The sequence below is a fragment of the Equus przewalskii genome, chromosome 9, assembly GCF_037783145.1.
Source record: "Equus przewalskii isolate Varuska chromosome 9, EquPr2, whole genome shotgun sequence".
In the NCBI taxonomy this organism is placed as follows: Eukaryota; Metazoa; Chordata; class Mammalia; order Perissodactyla; family Equidae; genus Equus; species Equus przewalskii.
Genome location: NC_091839.1, coordinates 83,464,569 through 83,482,005, shown reverse-complemented (window position 1 = coordinate 83,482,005; position 17,437 = coordinate 83,464,569). Strand labels below are relative to the sequence as shown.

At 41.5% G+C, this 17,437-nt stretch overlaps 2 protein-coding genes across 49 annotated transcripts in view; one reads left to right on the top strand and one right to left on the bottom strand.

The window, feature by feature from the left end:
* REPS1 (RALBP1 associated Eps domain containing 1) overlaps positions 1-2,223 on the top strand; it is a 79,738-nt gene extending 77,515 nt beyond the window's left edge. For all 11 annotated transcript variants that reach the window (XM_008538644.2, XM_008538642.2, XM_008538647.2 and 8 more), the window contains one exon: positions 1,959-2,223. In XM_008538644.2, coding sequence (XP_008536866.1) covers positions 1,959-2,027 — 69 coding nt within the window. In that variant the 3' untranslated portion in view covers positions 2,028-2,223. The remainder of the gene's footprint in view (positions 1-1,958) is intronic.
* A 1,615-nt stretch (positions 2,224-3,838) lies between these two features.
* The window catches only part of ECT2L (epithelial cell transforming 2 like), a 75,613-nt gene continuing 62,014 nt past the window's right edge, over positions 3,839-17,437 (bottom strand). For 29 of the 38 annotated variants that reach the window (XM_070559475.1, XM_070559480.1, XM_070559488.1 and 26 more), the window contains 8 exons: positions 16,086-16,300; positions 14,979-15,126; positions 13,246-13,319; positions 12,997-13,153; positions 11,991-12,056; positions 10,338-10,426; positions 6,230-6,402; positions 3,839-4,548 (listed from right to left, as the gene is read on the bottom strand). In XM_070559475.1, the coding sequence (XP_070415576.1) occupies positions 4,421-4,548; positions 6,230-6,402; positions 10,338-10,426; positions 11,991-12,056; positions 12,997-13,153; positions 13,246-13,319; positions 14,979-15,126; positions 16,086-16,300 (1,050 nt within the window). In that variant the 3' untranslated portion in view covers positions 3,839-4,420. Of the gene's footprint in view, positions 4,549-6,229; positions 6,403-10,337; positions 10,427-11,990; positions 12,906-12,996; positions 13,154-13,245; positions 13,354-14,978; positions 15,127-16,085; positions 16,301-17,437 lie in introns of all 38 variants that reach the window. The other 9 variants (XR_011522667.1, XR_011522671.1, XR_011522670.1 and 6 more) reach the window with 4 other exon arrangements.

The following is a 17,437-nucleotide window of genomic DNA, read 5'->3' as shown; positions in this document are numbered from 1 at the left end:
AATCTTTATTTGGGAAGTTCCGTGGACTCAGAGCATCTCAGAGTTGAACTGGAACTTAGAGATGATCCGGCCGTTCTGCTACTATGGAACTTTCAGTGTGGCAGAGAAATGTGTATCTAGAATGTTCTATACAACTTTGAATCTTTTAATATTAAAAGGAATTTTTAATACTCAATTCTGATATGATTGCTTTATCCTACATACATATAAGGCATCATTATTCATATAATGTTCCTTAACTTTCATAATGAAACCCGAGAGAAGAAATGTGACCTCAGGTACCTCCAAGGTTACAGACATGGCTCTCTGCACTTGATTTAATTCTAAGATGATTTGAGTATTATCTGCTTATCTTTTTATCAAAGACAACTCAAGTTTTATTAAAGAGACTTAAACAGATCTAAAGAAGAGAGGTGGGGGCAATTTAGATCATCCTGCATGTGGAAAAGATAAGACTAGCCTTAAGTAGAAATGGTGCTTAAGGCCTGTGTATACTCATGTCCTCTCTATTGGAGAGGAATGAGTTTGTTTTCTTTACTTACTACTAGCCATGATTTCTTTGAATGCTATGAAGAAAAATTAGCCAGAATCTTTATGGTTCGCCAACATTATTAAGCATTCATGCCTCATAAGGTTCTCAAACCTTAATGTGTATACAGTTAATCCGGGGTCGTGTTAAATGCAAATTCTGATTCATAACGTTTGGAGTGGGACCTGAGAATTCTGCGTTTCTAATGCGCTTCCAGGTGATGGAGATGCTAGTGAACTGTTTGCCACAGTTTGAGTAGCACAGTTGTAAACCACAAAGATTGCAGAGAAAAGAGTCCCTGGAAATGTAAAATGAATACAGAATTAGTTCATTCCTATAACATTTTGTTCATATCCCTTATCTAGCATTTATCACACTGTCCTGGAATTATTATCTGTGGCACATTTGTCTCTCTGACCGAATAAACTGAATTCGTTGAGGGTAAATCATAGTCATTTCTGTTTAGGGTGACCATATAACATATTGTCCAAACGAAGATATTTTTGAGAGACAAGAGGGAGGGACGTGTTAATATTTAGGCCAAGACATCAGAGGTAAACTGGAACTATCCTAGATAAACTTGTAACCGTCTTATGTCTATCCCCAAAACCTAGCACGTTAGGCATTTGGTGAATGTCTGTTGAATGAATGATATTCTTGTATAATTCTTTGTCAGAGAAGATACTTGTAGTTGTTGTATAGTTATTAATTTGGTCTGTAAAGGAAGACTATAAAACTAAGGACAAGCTTGCTAGTACCATACCTTGAAGATGAAAATTTTGTTAATGCTTGTTTTTCTAAGGAACTAAGGAAAATCACAGAAACGTGTATATAGGAGCTGTTTAAAAATCACTTTTCTCATTATCTCTGAGAACCAAAAGTAGAAAGTATGGTACCAAATAAGAAGAGGTGGTTCTGGTTAAAACATGATACTATTGGTGTGATGGAGAAAAAGAAAAAAGAAGAAAGTAGATAAATTAGAATTTGCTGGCTATCTGAAAGGACCGCTCAAAATCAACAGTAATTAGAAATTCTGATTGCAAAATAAATTTATGCTTTGTGAAACTGAAACTCAAAATGTGATAGGTTGTAATCACCAGGGGCAAGAATCTGTATGAACCAGTTCATCTACAGCCACTGCAGGGCGTGAGCTCTGTGCAACATTCATGCATGAATAGCCATCATTGGCTTCTCTAATAATTTAACCAAAAAACTGTATTACCCTGATTTATATAATAGGAAAAGGATTTTAATTAAGATCATATTTTAATATTGCATACATACAAAGAAACTGTGCTTCTAAAGGGAAGTCTTCTTTTAAAATATAATTCTTAACAAATTTAAATTCTGTTCTTGATGAAAGCTGTTGTTAGATGTGCCTTCATTTTTATATACTTTGAGACATAACTTGGCTTTGCATCTTTTTCAGGATGTTCTTGAGGAGAGAATTTCCCTGGAAGTTCAACTGGAACAACTTCGACCATTCTCTCACCTATAAGCCAATTGCCGTTAACTGTGAACATGCCCATTTTTAAGCGGTGTTGAGTTCAAGTCAATTTGGAGACCCAGACATTCAGTTCACTGCTTAATTCAACATTAAATTTTATGATTCTGTTTTGCCCTTTATGTTCACCATTGTATTTAAGTATCTTTTATTTTTTAATTTCAACAATAAAAGGGTCAGGATGACTTTTTCTGGAGGGTATATTGTGTTTGTTGGCACTGCCCACCCTTATTATTCCATAGCATCAGGAATACATAACATTGGTCCCTTGGACTTATGTGGCCAAAACCTCATACTGATTTGATTTACAGAATAGGCTTCTCATTTACATCTCAAGCACAGACTCAGAAATATTTGCAAAAGGAGACAAAATTAATACACTGTCAATTTGTCTTTTAGGTTTAATATTTTACGTAAAGTATGTATATTTGTTTTGTAAAAATCTTTAAAATGAGATTTTCCTATTTAGCTTTTGTTTTGGGAGAATTATATTGGATAAGGCATTCTTTAACCACAAGCTCTGCAGTAATCAACATTCTTCAAAAGTCACGTGGTACTTTCAGACTTTTCCATGTCTTCCAACTTGGGGGTCAGATTTTAAATGTTCCTTGTGAAAATTTATCAGTTTTATCAGTGACTTAAAATCTTTGGGTGTGAGATTTTAATTCAGCAGCAGCCATGTAAACTTGAGAAATAGCTAGAAGACAGGGCTTCCTTAATTGCCCCGGAAGTGACAGCAAAGCGTTGAACCACAAGCAATGTAAGTTCTGTCCACTTGGAAACATCACCACTTTTTGTGTGATTTATGCACCTAACTCTCAATTAGAAGCTTGTGCTCATAAGTTTATACAGAGATTATTTTCAAATAATATGCTTTAAAACTTCTGAGGACATTAATGATTCACAGAATAAGTGACATTCCTTAAGATTCCACTTTACATTCTTGTCACTCACTCATGATCTTGTCACTCATTCTTTTGCCATATAGACAGGTTTTTCCTATTAACAAAGAGTTTCTGAAATGTGCCCTATTCAAGGTGATTTACTTTCTTAGGATTTGTTTTATATTATGTGATAAATAGATTTTGATCACATTTGTAAATTTGCATTCATTGCTAATAGCAGATATTCCCTTTAATGGTTTATTCTCTCTCTGGGATCATAGCTATTAAGCTGCATGGATATATCATAACAGAATCAGAACTGTGATTTTACACTAATAAAACAGCCCAGTATTTTAACTTTTGTACATTTTTAACAAAAACTTAAATTTTTAAGAATTAGAATTTTTATTTTTGTTGTTGAAAAAACAAAATCTTTAATATAGCCTAGTTCACAATCCTAGACCGTACTAGTTAGTAAATTCGATTACTTTAAAGGAGAACATGAAGCAAAAAGGAAACTAAAAACCAAAAGCTTCCAAGATTAATAGAACTTTTATCTATTAACTAAGTAAATACATTATCACTGCTGCACACATCAGCTAAAGTTTCCATGTGGCTAAGAAGTTATGGCTTCAGTTTGTTAAATAATTAGATGAAGGATTTAAAGGCCCAGAAAACAACTCAACACCTCTGTTGCTGTTTCTCTATTTTAAAACAGAATTGTCCTAACTTCTTCCTTTTTATTCAGCTAAACTCCATTACAGGCAAGTTTTGCTAGGTTTCCATTTATCTTTGTTTTAAAGTTTTTTTCCCCAATAGCCTTCTAATTTAACAATGTCACAAATTTTTAAAGCTGCTTATTTGGAAAGTCTAAGAATTTAATTTTGCAACCAAAGAACACTTTAAAAATTGCAGAAAATGTTTTAGTACTTTGTAGTGGTATATTTTTAATGTTCTCTCGAGGGATACATTTATAATAAGGATATATGTGACAAGTTTTTGAGTAAGTTGCCATTTATATTTCTTATAAATATTTTTCAATCAATAATTATTTCATGAAAATGTTAAAGATGATTGGTAATCACCAACAACTTAAAATATTTCTCTAGACTGATCATTTAAGAAACACCTTCCAGTCTGGTTTTATTTTTCATTAGATCATAAAACAAAACTTTAAATACACAATATCCTTGTTCTGTCTTACGTTTCATCAGTCAGATAACTAAATAATACTGTCCATGAAAAATAACTACCAAAACAAGTGGTTCAAAATTTTGGACTCAAATTATTCTTATTGTACATTTCATATAATTGAGCATAGATGATAAGGTTTAAAAGATAAGAGGAAGCTTACGGGTCATCCAAGTTCACCCTGCCATCATCCATGACAAAATAATCATTCTGCTTCTTACTGCATCTTCTGGAACAGAAAGTACATGTTGTCTGTCTTTGGATTGTCTATGAGGGACAGTTGGCACCCAACAGTGTTCTTTAGGTCCCGTCTCACTTCTCCATACTGCTTCTGATTGCATTTTGGAGGACGGACAGCCATAGGAACTTATCATCCTCACCCTCCGTAGCACAAATCCATTCACATTTGGGACCTTGAAGGATAAATGCATTCTTGATATCTGTAAAGATATTTGAACTACACTTATTATCTTTGTAGGTAACAAAAGAAAACAAGAAAAAACAAGAATTGACTGAGTCATCCTTAAGAATTTTTGGAAAACTAAAGAGGGATTCAAATAAATAAAAATCCAGTTTAGAATATAGCTCCTAAAATTACTTAATAATTCAAATATAATTAAAATGATCTTGTCTTTATAATTGTTTAATCATAATTAGCAATTATTTTTAAAGACTAAATGACAGATGATGTAATGTTCTTTAATTCCTGTCTCAGCCACTCCAGAAGGAACTGGAATAATAATAGTTACTGTAGGTAGAGATGCAGAGAGCTAGACCTGCACAGCGTTAGTACGAGGGCCTGTAACAGAATTAAGCCAGCTGCTCAGCTGAATGCTCACTGCCTGCCAGGTTACAGAGGGGTGACCTCACATAGGGCATAGCTGACCAGGGGAGCTGAAAGGAGACATGTCACACACTCTAACCACACCCATCACCCAGCGGTTATTGGTAACTAACCAGTTTACGTGAGTTTGACTTCTGAACGGAAATATTTGTTTTCACACTTGGTGTTCATTTTTTCTCAGAGGAGATTTAAAATGGGGCTGATGCTAATGGGAAGCACCTCTTTTTTAGATTAATTCCTCTTTTGAGGTCTTGGTTCCAGCTTTAACCTTGAGTCCTGCCTTTACGTGCAGTGAGAAATAGTGGAATGAGGTGTTGAATTCAGATTGTCTGGCCTAACAGAAATACAGGGAAGAGATATGGATCCTTTTAAGTATGGGAAGTACAGTGTGGGCTAATAACTAAAAATATGCACAGTAGGGCTGGCCCTGTGGCCTAATGGTTAAGTTCGGCATGCTCTGCTTCAGCAGCCCTGGTTCGGTTCCCAGGTGTGGACCTACACCACTTGTCAGAGGCTGTGCTATGGCAGCAACCCACATACAAAACAGGAAGCTTGGCACAGATGTTAGTTCAGGGTGAATCTTCCTCAGCCAAAAAAAAAAAAGGCACAGTAGGTCTAAGTAAGATTTCTTTTTCTAACAAATGATATTTCTGTTGATGTTATGAATGAAATGTTTGTTACTAAACATCCATTTGCAAATCTGTTGATTCCTTTATAGAACTCCCAATTTAAATATGAACTCAAGGAAGAAACAGTACAGTCAAATCTGTATAATCACTTGTCTTAGTAGAATGAAAAATAAATTGATAAAAATCTAAAACTAATATCTACAAGCAGTAGGGGCTTCAGCTCTCCTGTCTGACTGCTTCAGAGAACTCAAGGTGATGTGGGGTCATGCCTCCCCTTGTGGTTTTTTTTTGTATGTGAGCTCCCACCACAGGATGACCACTGACAGACAAGTGGTGTAGGTCCACGCCTGGGAACTGAACCCAGGCTGCCAGGCTGAACTTAACCACTAGGCCACGAGGGTGGCCTGCCCTTTGGGATTTTTGAAAGCTGTTCTCTTAATATTAGTCTAGGGTATGTGTCTGACAATGCCAGCTGTCCTTTCTTTTGCTATTTCAGGGGTAGATGAAAGTTTTATTAATGAAATCCTAACATTTAGGGAATTATTTGCAAGCTGGCAAATTATAATTCCAATCCTTTTCCTACTTTTCTGTTGTAGTAGTTAATAATCTTTGTATAATATAGCTTTCTGGAAGGAAAAGAATACATACATTTGGTATCTGAGATATCTTCTATGAGTAACCGGTGAAGGGCCACTGAGGCAATGAACTGGTGGGTTGATTTTGAAGTCCTTTCAAATGGAGTGTGAGAGGTGCTCCGATTGGAGACCAGCAGGGCGTCGTTGAAGAGGAAGAGACTGAGGTCACGGGTGTGTTCGTAGAGCCTGTGAAGTGGAGAGGCAATTTTAGAAGGTCCGTGTGCTCTGTCACACAGCTCACCATCTTCACACAGTAAGCAGTAGTCAGCGCTCGCCCGCTGCAGAGCCCTGGGGTGGCTCTTGAGATTCTCTGTATGATCTTGCTCCTGGCATGAGTGGCCCCTTCTCTGTCTCTCAGACCAGTGCTGCGGTGGGTCTTGAGGTTCCAGGTAGAGTGGTTTGAGCTTGTCCATTGGACAAGTATTCAATGAGTCGGGGAATGGACCCTGAACTTTCTCTCTTTTATAATGTGAGTCACGCTAAAGCTGTGTTTTTAAACTTGTCAAATTTGGCATTTTGCGTTTGCTGTATTTGGGCAATCTGGGGGAAATAAGTTTTTGTTTTGTTGGCTTCATCTTTAAGGATAAGTGGCAGAAAAATACACCAGAACCAATGTGGCACAAGGTGTCGTAAGTAGAAAGCAAGGAAAAGAAAAGCACTTAACTACTAGGCAGGAAATAGAAACATTTCTAATTTTGATTGGAGAGAAATTGATAGGTAACAACGTAGTTGCTCAGTATGAAAGGTTAGAATTAAATAGCTCTTTGTTTTCACTGAGGTTGCTGCCATGGTCAGCTGTGGCCTATGTATCAATGGGCAAAATGTGTCCTCGACATCCGTCCATGGCCGCCTTACTGGTCCACTGTGGGAGCCGGGCCACAGCGTCCAGCAGGCTCCCTGCACACTGGCATGGGCTCTCTGAGTGCTCAGCAGAACCTCTCTGACGGAAGTCACGGGAATGGCATCTCTTGGGTTTTATGTGACTTTCTAAAATGACAGGAAACAAAAGTTCCAGGCTAAATATTCTGTGATATCTTTTGGAATATGAATCTGTTTTGCATTTAGTTAATTTCAAATATTAATATAAAATTACATTTATTATTTGGCAAATCACTGAGAGTGCCATTTAAATAATGTACTTCAAAATTAGAATGTAAAATAATTTACACTAAAAATTCTCATATGTACTCTTTGTTGTGCAAATACTGAAGACAGAAGCCTAATTTCTAATAATTGAGACTTCTGGTTTCTAGTTGGATGTGTAAAAGGCTTGGAAAACTCCTAGAGATGGAACTAGTTTAAGAGATTAAAAGCTCCCAGAGGCCTCACCTTAGGGGACTCTCACACACACTTGCATAGAATTGCATGCATTTTACTTTAAGGAGCCCCACCAGGTTCTCACTGTGAAGATCTATGAAAAGTCCCCTCACTCTTCTCAACAGGATGGAAAAGAAGTCATTTTGAAACATGCCCAGAGAGTTCTGTTCTTAACAAAGGCCTGCCCTCAAGGGAAACTATTTTACCAGAACCTAATCAACATGGGGAAAGGGAAATCCCCAACTCCAGCTCCTTCTAGGCTTCCTGTCTCATGGTAGAGGTGAAAAAAAAAAGCTGAGAGGCACTTGTGTAGGTCATAGCCCAGGGGCGCAGGCTCACTAAAAAGCTAAGACCTAATTATAGGACTACAGCACACTTCCCCTCCCCTCCCATCTTACTACCACATCAATAGGACTCCTTATAACAGCAAGATATTGCAGCTAAAAAGAGCTACAAGGCTCAGACCCTATCTAAGTGATCTCTAGGAAAATCCAATGAAAATAGGGGAGACAAAACAAGAATACCAGAGAAAATTGTAGCTTCTGACACCATAGCTACAACCAATAGTAAACACAGGCTGACACCTAGCCAGATAAACATAAGATTTCACACTAAAGACTGGTTTACCTCAGTTGCTTTTACCCAATACATCAAATCTAGCTTTTAACAAAAAATTAAGAGGCATGCTAAGGAGGCAAGAAATCAGTCTGATAGGGCAAGCATCAGAACAAGACTCGGATATGTCAGGGATGTTATTGGAATTATCAGACCAGGAATTTAAAATAACTATGATAAATAAGGAGTCTAATGGAAAAAGTAGAGAACAGGCAAGAACAGATGCATAATATAAACAAACAGATGGAAACTCTAAGAAAGTATTAAAAGGAAATTTTAGAAATCAAAACCCTAACAGAAATGAATAATGCTTTCATCAGCAGCCTGGACGTTGCCAAGGAAAGAATCAGTGCGCCTGAAGAAGTGTCAACAGAAACTTACCAAACTGAAAAGCAAAGAGAAAAAAAAGACTGAAAAAGAAAGAAACAGAATATCCAAGAAATGTGGGACAATCACAAAAGGTGTACATATGTCTGATGGGAACATCGGATGAGGAAGAAAGAGACAGGAACAGAAGAAATAGTTGAAGTAAAAATGGCTGAGAATTTTCCAAAATTACTGATAGACACCAAACCACAGGTCCAGGAAGCTTAGAGAACAACAGGATAAATTCCAAAAATTCTGCAACTAGGCATATCACATTCAAACTCCAGAAAATCAAAGACAAAGATAAAATTTTGAAAGAACCCAGGGAACCAAAAAAAGCACCTCACCTATGGAGGAACAGAGATAACAGTGACACTGGGTGTCTCTTCACAAACCACACAAGCAAGAAAGAGCGGGGTGAAATACATGCTGAAAGAAAAACCAGCAAGCCAGAATTCTGTAGCCAGCAAAATTATCCTTCAAAAGTCAAGGAGAAATAAAGACTCTCAGACAAAAACTGAAGGAATTCATTGCCAATAGACCCCCCCAGCAAGAAATGTTAAAAAGAAGTCCTTCAGAGAAAGGGTAAATCATGTAGGTCAGAAATGGACTTACATAAAGGAGGAGTGTTTGAGAATGAATACATGAAGGTAGAATAAATTCTAATAATCAAAAACTGGAATAATCCCTAGCATGTGTCCAACTGCGCCAGCGTGTTCAGAATTGCTGGGTTGGTGGCTAAGTTCCTTCCATCATTGAGCTCATTTCTATTGCTACTGACCAAAAACAACAGAACAAAAGAAAAACACAGTGACAGGGAAAAAAGTGACGTAATTGTGTGATTTGATTTTCATGTAAGATCACTCTTTGTGGGGACAAAGCTGAGGGGGACTGGTTTCTTCCAACTGTCCAGGCCTTTGGGAAACATTCACTGAAATAGTCATTCAAATAACAAACAAATCAACTTTTATTTCTTTTATTGGAATTAATTCCTCACTATTTGGTTGCTATTTGTTGAGTTATCATCTTTGCCATTAATACTGAGAACACAGTTTGGCAAACAATTTTATAAAGCAGGGATCAGCAAACTACAGCCCCACCACTTGTTTTTGTAAATAAAGTTTTATTGGAATACAGCAATGCTTGTTCCTTCATGTACTGTACTGTTTATGAAGATTGTACTATTTGTCATGTATTGTATCATTTTGTAGCTGCTTTTGTACTACAACAGCAAAGTTAGGTAGTTGCCACCGAGATCATTTAGCCAGCAAGACCTACAATAGTTACCTTATGATCCCTTACAGAAAAAGTGTGCCCATCCTTGTTCTAAAGGAGGAAAGAGGACGCTAGCTTGTGGAGATTGGCACCCTCATCTTTTGTGTCTACACTGCTGTGAGCACCATGCAGCTAAATATGGCGACACCTCAGTGTAATGGTGGGGTTGTGGTGAGACCCTTTCACTGACCTCAGTAACTATCTGAGGATAATAAACCGGTCTTCTCTTTCTTTTAGTTGGGCAGATTATTAGTGTGATATCCCACAATACTTGGATCTCCTCTCAGTAGGAAAGTGACCAACCTTCAGAAACCCTGTTTCTGTGGAGTTTGTGGTCTTGGCAAAGACAATTTATTTTCTCCCATTCTGCCCAGTAGCTGCCTGGAGTGTGAGTGAGGTAATAAAGTACCCAAGGTTGTGTCAGAGGGTGTGGGTGCCTTCTCAGTTCAACACAAAGATGTATCGTAAATTTACGACGTCAAACATACTGATGCTGCATACAAGACGAGTAAGACACAGCCACGGCCATAGGACAGTTAAACATTTACCTTGAAGAGGAGCTTCTTTCCTCATCACAACAGTGAAGTTGGGCTACATCTTGGACCCTAATCAGATATCTGTTTACTTCTGATAGAGGCTGTGAAATCAAAAAATTAGAAACATGCATAAATGTTTAAAAATAAGTCTCACCACTACAGAACCATTTTATGTCACAGAAGATGCAAGTGCTGAGGAGAACTCAGTTCAATTATGAAAAAGCGATTATTTTCATTGTTTATAAAACAGGCTTTCCCATGAAAACTATATTTGAGGGTGTTGTCTAATTTTGAAAACTACTGAAATTATTGTTTTATTTATAATTTCTTTCCTGCATTAAAAATAAAGTGGAGGGGGTGAGAAGACTCTATGAAGAAAATGAAGTGAGTGGGTGCTGGCCCTGTGTCTGAGTGGTTAAAGTTCCAGGCGCTCTGCTTTTGTGGCCCATGGTTCACAGGTTCACATCCTGGGCACAGACCTACACACTGCTCATCAAGCCATGCTGTGGCAGTGTCCCACATAAAAGCAGAGGAATGTTGGCACGGATGTTAGCTCAGGGCTAATCTTCCTCAAGCAATAAAAGAGGAGGACTGGCAACATGTTAGCTCAGGGTGAATCTTCCTCACAAAAAAACAAAAAAAAAAGGGAATGAATTGTTACAGATTAAGAAGACAGCCCTGTGCTGGTCTAGCCCTGGAGGTGGTCACCTGATGTGAGCAGTGACCCACAGGTAAGTTCTGTGGACTCTGTGAGTTCCAAGATTCGACATTTTGTAATCCAATCAATTCCACTTCTCTTTCCCTACCTAAATGTGCAGATCTAAATTATGACAAAACAATTCCATCTTGCTTCCCCAACTGACCAGAAAAAATAACATTTCCAATCAACTGATACTTTTATTCAAAATAACTCATCTATTGTGCTCCTACTATATGCCGACACCAGAAGGCAAGTAAATCGTAGTTAATTCCTGATGGAGCTCCCGATGCTGTGAATAAAAGACAGCAATAAAGTGTGACAGGGTGTTCAGGATTCTGCAGAAGACCCAGGAAGGGGCAGCTCATGGCTGGAGATGTTGTGGAAACTTTACAAGGAAGATGATGATTGAACCAGATTTTTAAAGGATGAATAGAAGTTTATCCAGTGGAATAGGAAAGGAAGGCAGTTTCCGAGAAAGAAGAGCATAGGCAAAGAACAAATGTGTGAGGAGAGACTAACATTCTTGGAGAACTGTGAGTAGATCTGTGTGGTTGATCATAAGGCAGTAGCAAGGCGGTAAGAGAGCAGGTAGAATGTTCTGTAGGGAACGTGTAGCCAGCAGAGGACTTCTACACTCTTTTCAGACATCCTTAGTGCACAGGATCCTGCACCAGTACTGTGTGCAGGAGACATGGCCCCTTTCCTCAAAGCAGGTCAAGACCACAGCAGTGCAAGCAAGGAGCTACGACCGCAGAAAAGTTGTGGGACGGTGTCAAGCCCACTTGTGCCTCCTCATACAGCATCCTTGCAGGTGACAAGGGTGTGACATGTGGGAGCTCGGAGCCCCCGGCACAGCAGGTGTCCCACAGACGTTAGCGAGTTGGAACCTCAAACCTCCTTTTACCAAAGACTTGAGGTCATGAGATTCCTGAGCATGAGACACAGCAAGACTTCAGAGTACGTACAGGGCACCCCCAGATGACTCGCTGTATGTCTGACAGCTGCTCTTTCATATTGATGTCTTGCTTCATCTAGAAAACAAAGTGATTTTAGGCAGACTAAAATTATGAAATTTTTGTACATAAAAAAGATTTAAAATATTTTATGGCACTTTATACCAGGCTTGGTATGTTCATAAACTACAATAAGAATCTCAATTTCGCATGCCCAGTGTTTTAAAACAAAGTGGCAAGTGACAAGACCGCATTCAAAAAGCGCCTTCTGGGCACCATGCATTATCAGTTTACACAGCCCTGATGCCCAGGCAGCATGCGCATCACAGTGATGTTTCAGAACGACAGTGCTGTTCTCCAGGACACGAAACTCTCCAGAGAACAGTTACGGGTGCTGTGCTTGCTCAGGCATGAAAGTTAATTAATTTATTAAGAAGTATGTTCAGAAACAAAGAATTTTACCTTTTTTTCTTTTAGTTATTTAGAAAAGTCAATCCAAATACCCCATTCTTCAAATTATCATATTAATAAAGATTTAATGGTACTTATACAGATATCTGAAAATATTCTATCTCCTGTCATTTGGCTTAGAATAGATGCCTTTAGTACTCAAAATCACTGAACACAGGGATTTTGCATAAAAAGGATGAAAGATTTTGTTTGAAGTAAAGAACACTGCACAGGATAAGGTATTTCAAGGGGCCGGCCCAGTGGCACAGTGCTTAAGTGTGCACATTCCGCTTCGGCGGCCCGGGGTTTGCCAGTTCGGATCCCGGGTGTGCACATGGCACCACTTGTCAAACCATGCTGTGGTAGGCGTCCCACGTATAAAGCAGAGGAAGATGGGCACGGGTGTTAGCTCAGGGCCAGTCTTCCTCAGCAAAAAGAGGAGGATTGGCAGCAGATGTTAACTCTGGGCTAATCTTCCTCAAAAAAAAAAAAAGAAAAGGGTAAGGTATTTCAGGATCTTTGAGTCAAAGCACCACAAAACACTGTAAAATTTTTATCAGCAACCAACCTGATCTATGTAATCTTTATATTTTTTGATGTGGTCAATCGCAGTGGTCAAGGCCCCACGGTCAACATGTTCTGCAGGGGTATGAAGCCTCAGAGCGTAGAGAAGATTAAGATACTCCTCAAATCTTCGGGATGGATACAAAAGCAGCTCGGGAAGGCTGTAGGAGGCAAGAGAGGGCACCCTGGCCTCTTTCTGAAGGTCGTCCACGTCCTGCCCAGGTGACCCACTGTGCTCTGCCTCAGAACTCACCTCAGCATCTTGGTCACCACAGTCTTGTCGCGTCTCTTCAGAAAAGCTCGGAATGCTGGCATCATCTCTCTGCACTAAAGGTGAGCGTTACGTTGTCACAACTGTGCTCTGTAAGTCAGTCGTAAAGCACTCTGTTCCCCCAGGCGAACAGGACAACATCCACCTCCAATCACAGTGTCATGAGTACTGTCGGTGCTAGCGATACCCTGGGTGTAGTGTGTTCATCATGCCACAAACCTAACCCTATTCATTGAACCTAACCAGTGTAGACAAATGAGAAGGGACCTCGCAACAGGTAGGCCTGGATTAGAACTGGAATTCTAATTTAATTCTAAGTCTGTGTGACCTGGTCAAGTTACTTAACTTCTCTGAGCCTTGGTTTTCTCAAGGATTTCATACCTAACTCTTGCGGTGAGGATGAGAATCCTGTCATGCGGCAACTGTCATGTCCTTAGAGTAAGAGACTGTTAACCACATTCACCTGTAAGACTGCTGGACTCACGCTGCCCACAGTAGCGTTATAAAAGTGCTTCACGGGACTTAACACCTGTGTTAAAATGGGTTCATTCACCACCGTTAGAGCACCCAGGAAGTTACCTCATTTTTCTCAGTCCATGCATGGCTCAAAGATGCCAGTAACGCTAATTTCTAGAAATCAAATAGTCACTGATTTAATAATATTAATAGCTAACATTTATTGAGTACTAACGTGCACACCCTATGCTAGTGAAATAGATAGCATCATTATCCATAACTATAAAAATGTTGGCACCAATTTGTTTATGATGATATGTGACACTTTGCTCCAATTCTTGTCCTAAATGTCCCTGATTCATGCAACTTTCACATAGTTGAGTTGTCCAACAGGGTTTAAACTCCTGGGGGCAGGGCAAGAGTTTTCAAAGGGAGATGTCTGAGGTCAGAAGTCATCCAGAGACCTCCTAGCCCCCAGGCCTTCCCCTCAGGGCCTCAGTGCAGGCGGGGGCACAGCCAAAGGGGACACAGCGGACACTGGCGGAGTGTGCCACCATGTCGGAAGGCACCCTCTCCTGCTGCTTTTGAAGCTGACTGAGGAGGGAAGAAGGACTTGCTGCCGTCAGGAGAGATCCTATCAAGGGCAGCACATGGTGCCGAAGGAGAGATCCTATCAAGGGCAGCACATGGTGCTGAAGGCAGCTGAAGTCTCCTGCTCAGACGACACACAGCACAGGTCACAACGGGAAACTGCTTATAACGCACTAAGGAATATAAGACAAAGAAACTCCTACGTCATAGTGAGATTCCACAGACTGAGTGTCCTTATTCCAAGAAACAAATGGAGTATTAATTCCTTTTCTCCGTAAGAGAGCTGAACTTGTCAAGGCCGCACAGGACCGTAGCGGTGGAGGGAGTCAGAGCCCACAGTCCTGCTTCCACCTAATTGTTACACATTTTCCTGTAACTGAGCCACAGGGCCTCTGGGGCAGAGGGAAGTCTGGCAGTTTGTATGAGGACTAGTTCAGTCCCACAGCCAGCCCCTGGGCCTGGCTGTGCAGAGCATGTGCCAGGCCCTAGCGATAGAAAATCAAGTAAGTCAGGGCCCGTCCTCAGAGCTCACAGTGAACCGGAGGTGGTCTCAAAGATGAGTAGGGAAGGAGTCTTTCCCAGCAAGTCTGGTCCTTCGCACGGCACCAAAAACTTCCTTCAAGCTCAGAAGGTCTAGTGAATGCCTGGGTGGTAACTCAATCATTTACCTTCTCAATAGTTTTCAGAACAACAGGGTAATTGTTGAAGAAATTCGTGTATGTGTTCAACTGGCTTCCAAACTTTGTGAATATTTCTCCCACGCAGTGAGCTGGGCCCCATTCCCGCAGCCTGTCCCTCAGGTTGTCTAGAAACTGCCTGCAAGATGAGAAAAGCGTGACCATGAAATATTGGCCACTGGAAACCTATAAATTATCATGAGTTCAGGCTGCTTCAGCCTGGGCATCGACGGCAGAGCTCTGCCCAGTGCTTTTGTCTTGACAGAGGGCAGTGCAGGTGTGACAGGACAGGAGGAGCTGGACGTGGGGAAGGAGGCTGACTGTGGTGGGACCCCACCTCTCCTCTTAGTTCCCAGAGCCAGAACCCAGGCTGGTCCCCATGGGCTGGGCCTCACTCTCCCTTCCCCACATTGCCAGCCAGGCAGGCAGGGAAGGTCCTCCGGGACAGAGCTGGACTCCCTTCAGTAGTGCGTGCCCCAGCCCTCACTCCCCCATTTCCCCGTGGGCCATTCCCGCATTCAGCATCACATCACGCGCCTGGACGCTGGGGGAAGCCTCGTCCAGCCTCCTCGTTTGGAGGGAGTTGGGGTCCCTGATGAGGAACTTGTTCCAAGTCACCTGGAGAACTGCCGGCAGAAGCGCGAGCTCCACGCGTCTACTTTGCCACTGTGCAGATGGCACTTTCTCTGTTACTGTTACACACTCGAAACACACACGTTCCCGAGCTGGCCCCCAGCCTTGAGTCCTCTGAGCAAAGCGTCCTAGTGACTCAATCTCAGTGAATCCTTCAGCTCCTCCCCCATTGCTCAACTAAGCACTGCTGATTAAAGAATGGCCCCAAATGGCTCTCCTTCCCTTGTCTTTGGCGTAAACAGTATGTTAAATACAGAACCCCAGGCACTGAACTCCACTCCTTGTGCCATGGCTTTGAATCAAGGCTGGGACAAGTGCCTGAGAATCGTCACTACTGGTGGCAAGAACCCTCTCTTCTGTGAGGTGATCAGGGTCTGAGAGGGGCTCTGTGCAGCTTTCAAAACAATTAAATGTAGGTTCCTCCCACCACATAATGAGTATTTAAAAAACATAACCAGGGCTTACCTGTTAAGACTTAAAATCTGCAGAATATCAGAGAAAATGATCTGGATGTTTGCAGCACTCAGAATTGCTCTGTTTGATGACAGCGCTGCTCTCAGGGGCGTTACATAAACGTCCCTCAGCATCTCCAGCATCTGCACGTACCTTCTCTCACTCTGTAAGAGCTCCCTGACAACTTTAGTTCGCTTCTCGGCAGAGTCCACCTGGAGCTTTTTCTCCTGTGGAAAGGCAAGAAGAACAGGTCGGGAAAGCACATGCCTCTCCTCCAGGCACTGTTGTGAGCGCCCTGGAGAGGATTCTGACTCCCAGCGCCCTGTGCACAGTAGAGGGAACTCGGCCATCTTTTTGCGCGATCCTCTCACCTTCCTGTACTCTATCAGACAGGGCTCCGCTGCTGTTCACAGGGTTTTCAAGGCCAATTTTTTTGGAAGTGGTGGCCAGGTCCTTCTTCTAGTCTGTCCTAGTCTGGAAGCTCCGCTGAAACCTGTCCACCATGGGTGACCCTGCTGGTATTTGAAATCCTGGTGGCAGAGCGTTCAGCATCACGGCAACACGCAGCCACTACAGTGTGACAACTGACAGATGAGTGGTGTGGTTCCCTGACTGGGACATGAACCCAGGCCACAGTGGTGAGAGCACCAGATCTAACCACTGAACCACAGGCCGGCCTTTCCAGGCTTACAGCCCCAAAAGCTGAATGTCGAAGGAGAGAGAGAAACGGAAGTAGCGAGTAATAGGCAGTCACTCTAAGATCGCCCTTCTGGTTTGTGATAAGCAGATAGAAGGGAATGTTGAGAGGGGGTGGGGGAGTACCCACTGCCTGTCCTTGTCCCCAGAATCACCAGGTAGCCCTCATGTCAGGCACCTGAGGCCATACCAGAAACAGGACTTTCACTCCTGAATCTTGAGGGGGAGGTTTGAGACCTTACTTTCATCCATCTGTCCATCGAGCCAGTGCTCGCTTCTAGCTACACAATGATAAGGACAGAGTCCTGCCCTCGTGGACATTTGTGAGCTGCCCACTCTTCCTCGTTGTCCTATTTCTTTTCCCAGAGTGTGCTACTGACTACTCTGCAGGCCAAAGAACTGAAACGAGCTGGTCCTCCCATCCGTGACTGCTTCCCACTGGCATGTAATAAAACACTGAAACTCACGCTCTTCTGCCAGCATTTAGGGAAAGTGCCTGCCTAGGGACTGGACTATCTCCCTAGGGAGCAGGTACCAGACGTCCTGTTTTCTTGAGTGCAAAATCCTGTTTTATTTTCTAATGCAGAAGGAAAATCATGCACTGGTGTAGAGAAATCCACACCCTGATATGGTGTGTGCTATGCTCATATATGGAGAAATTAATTTTC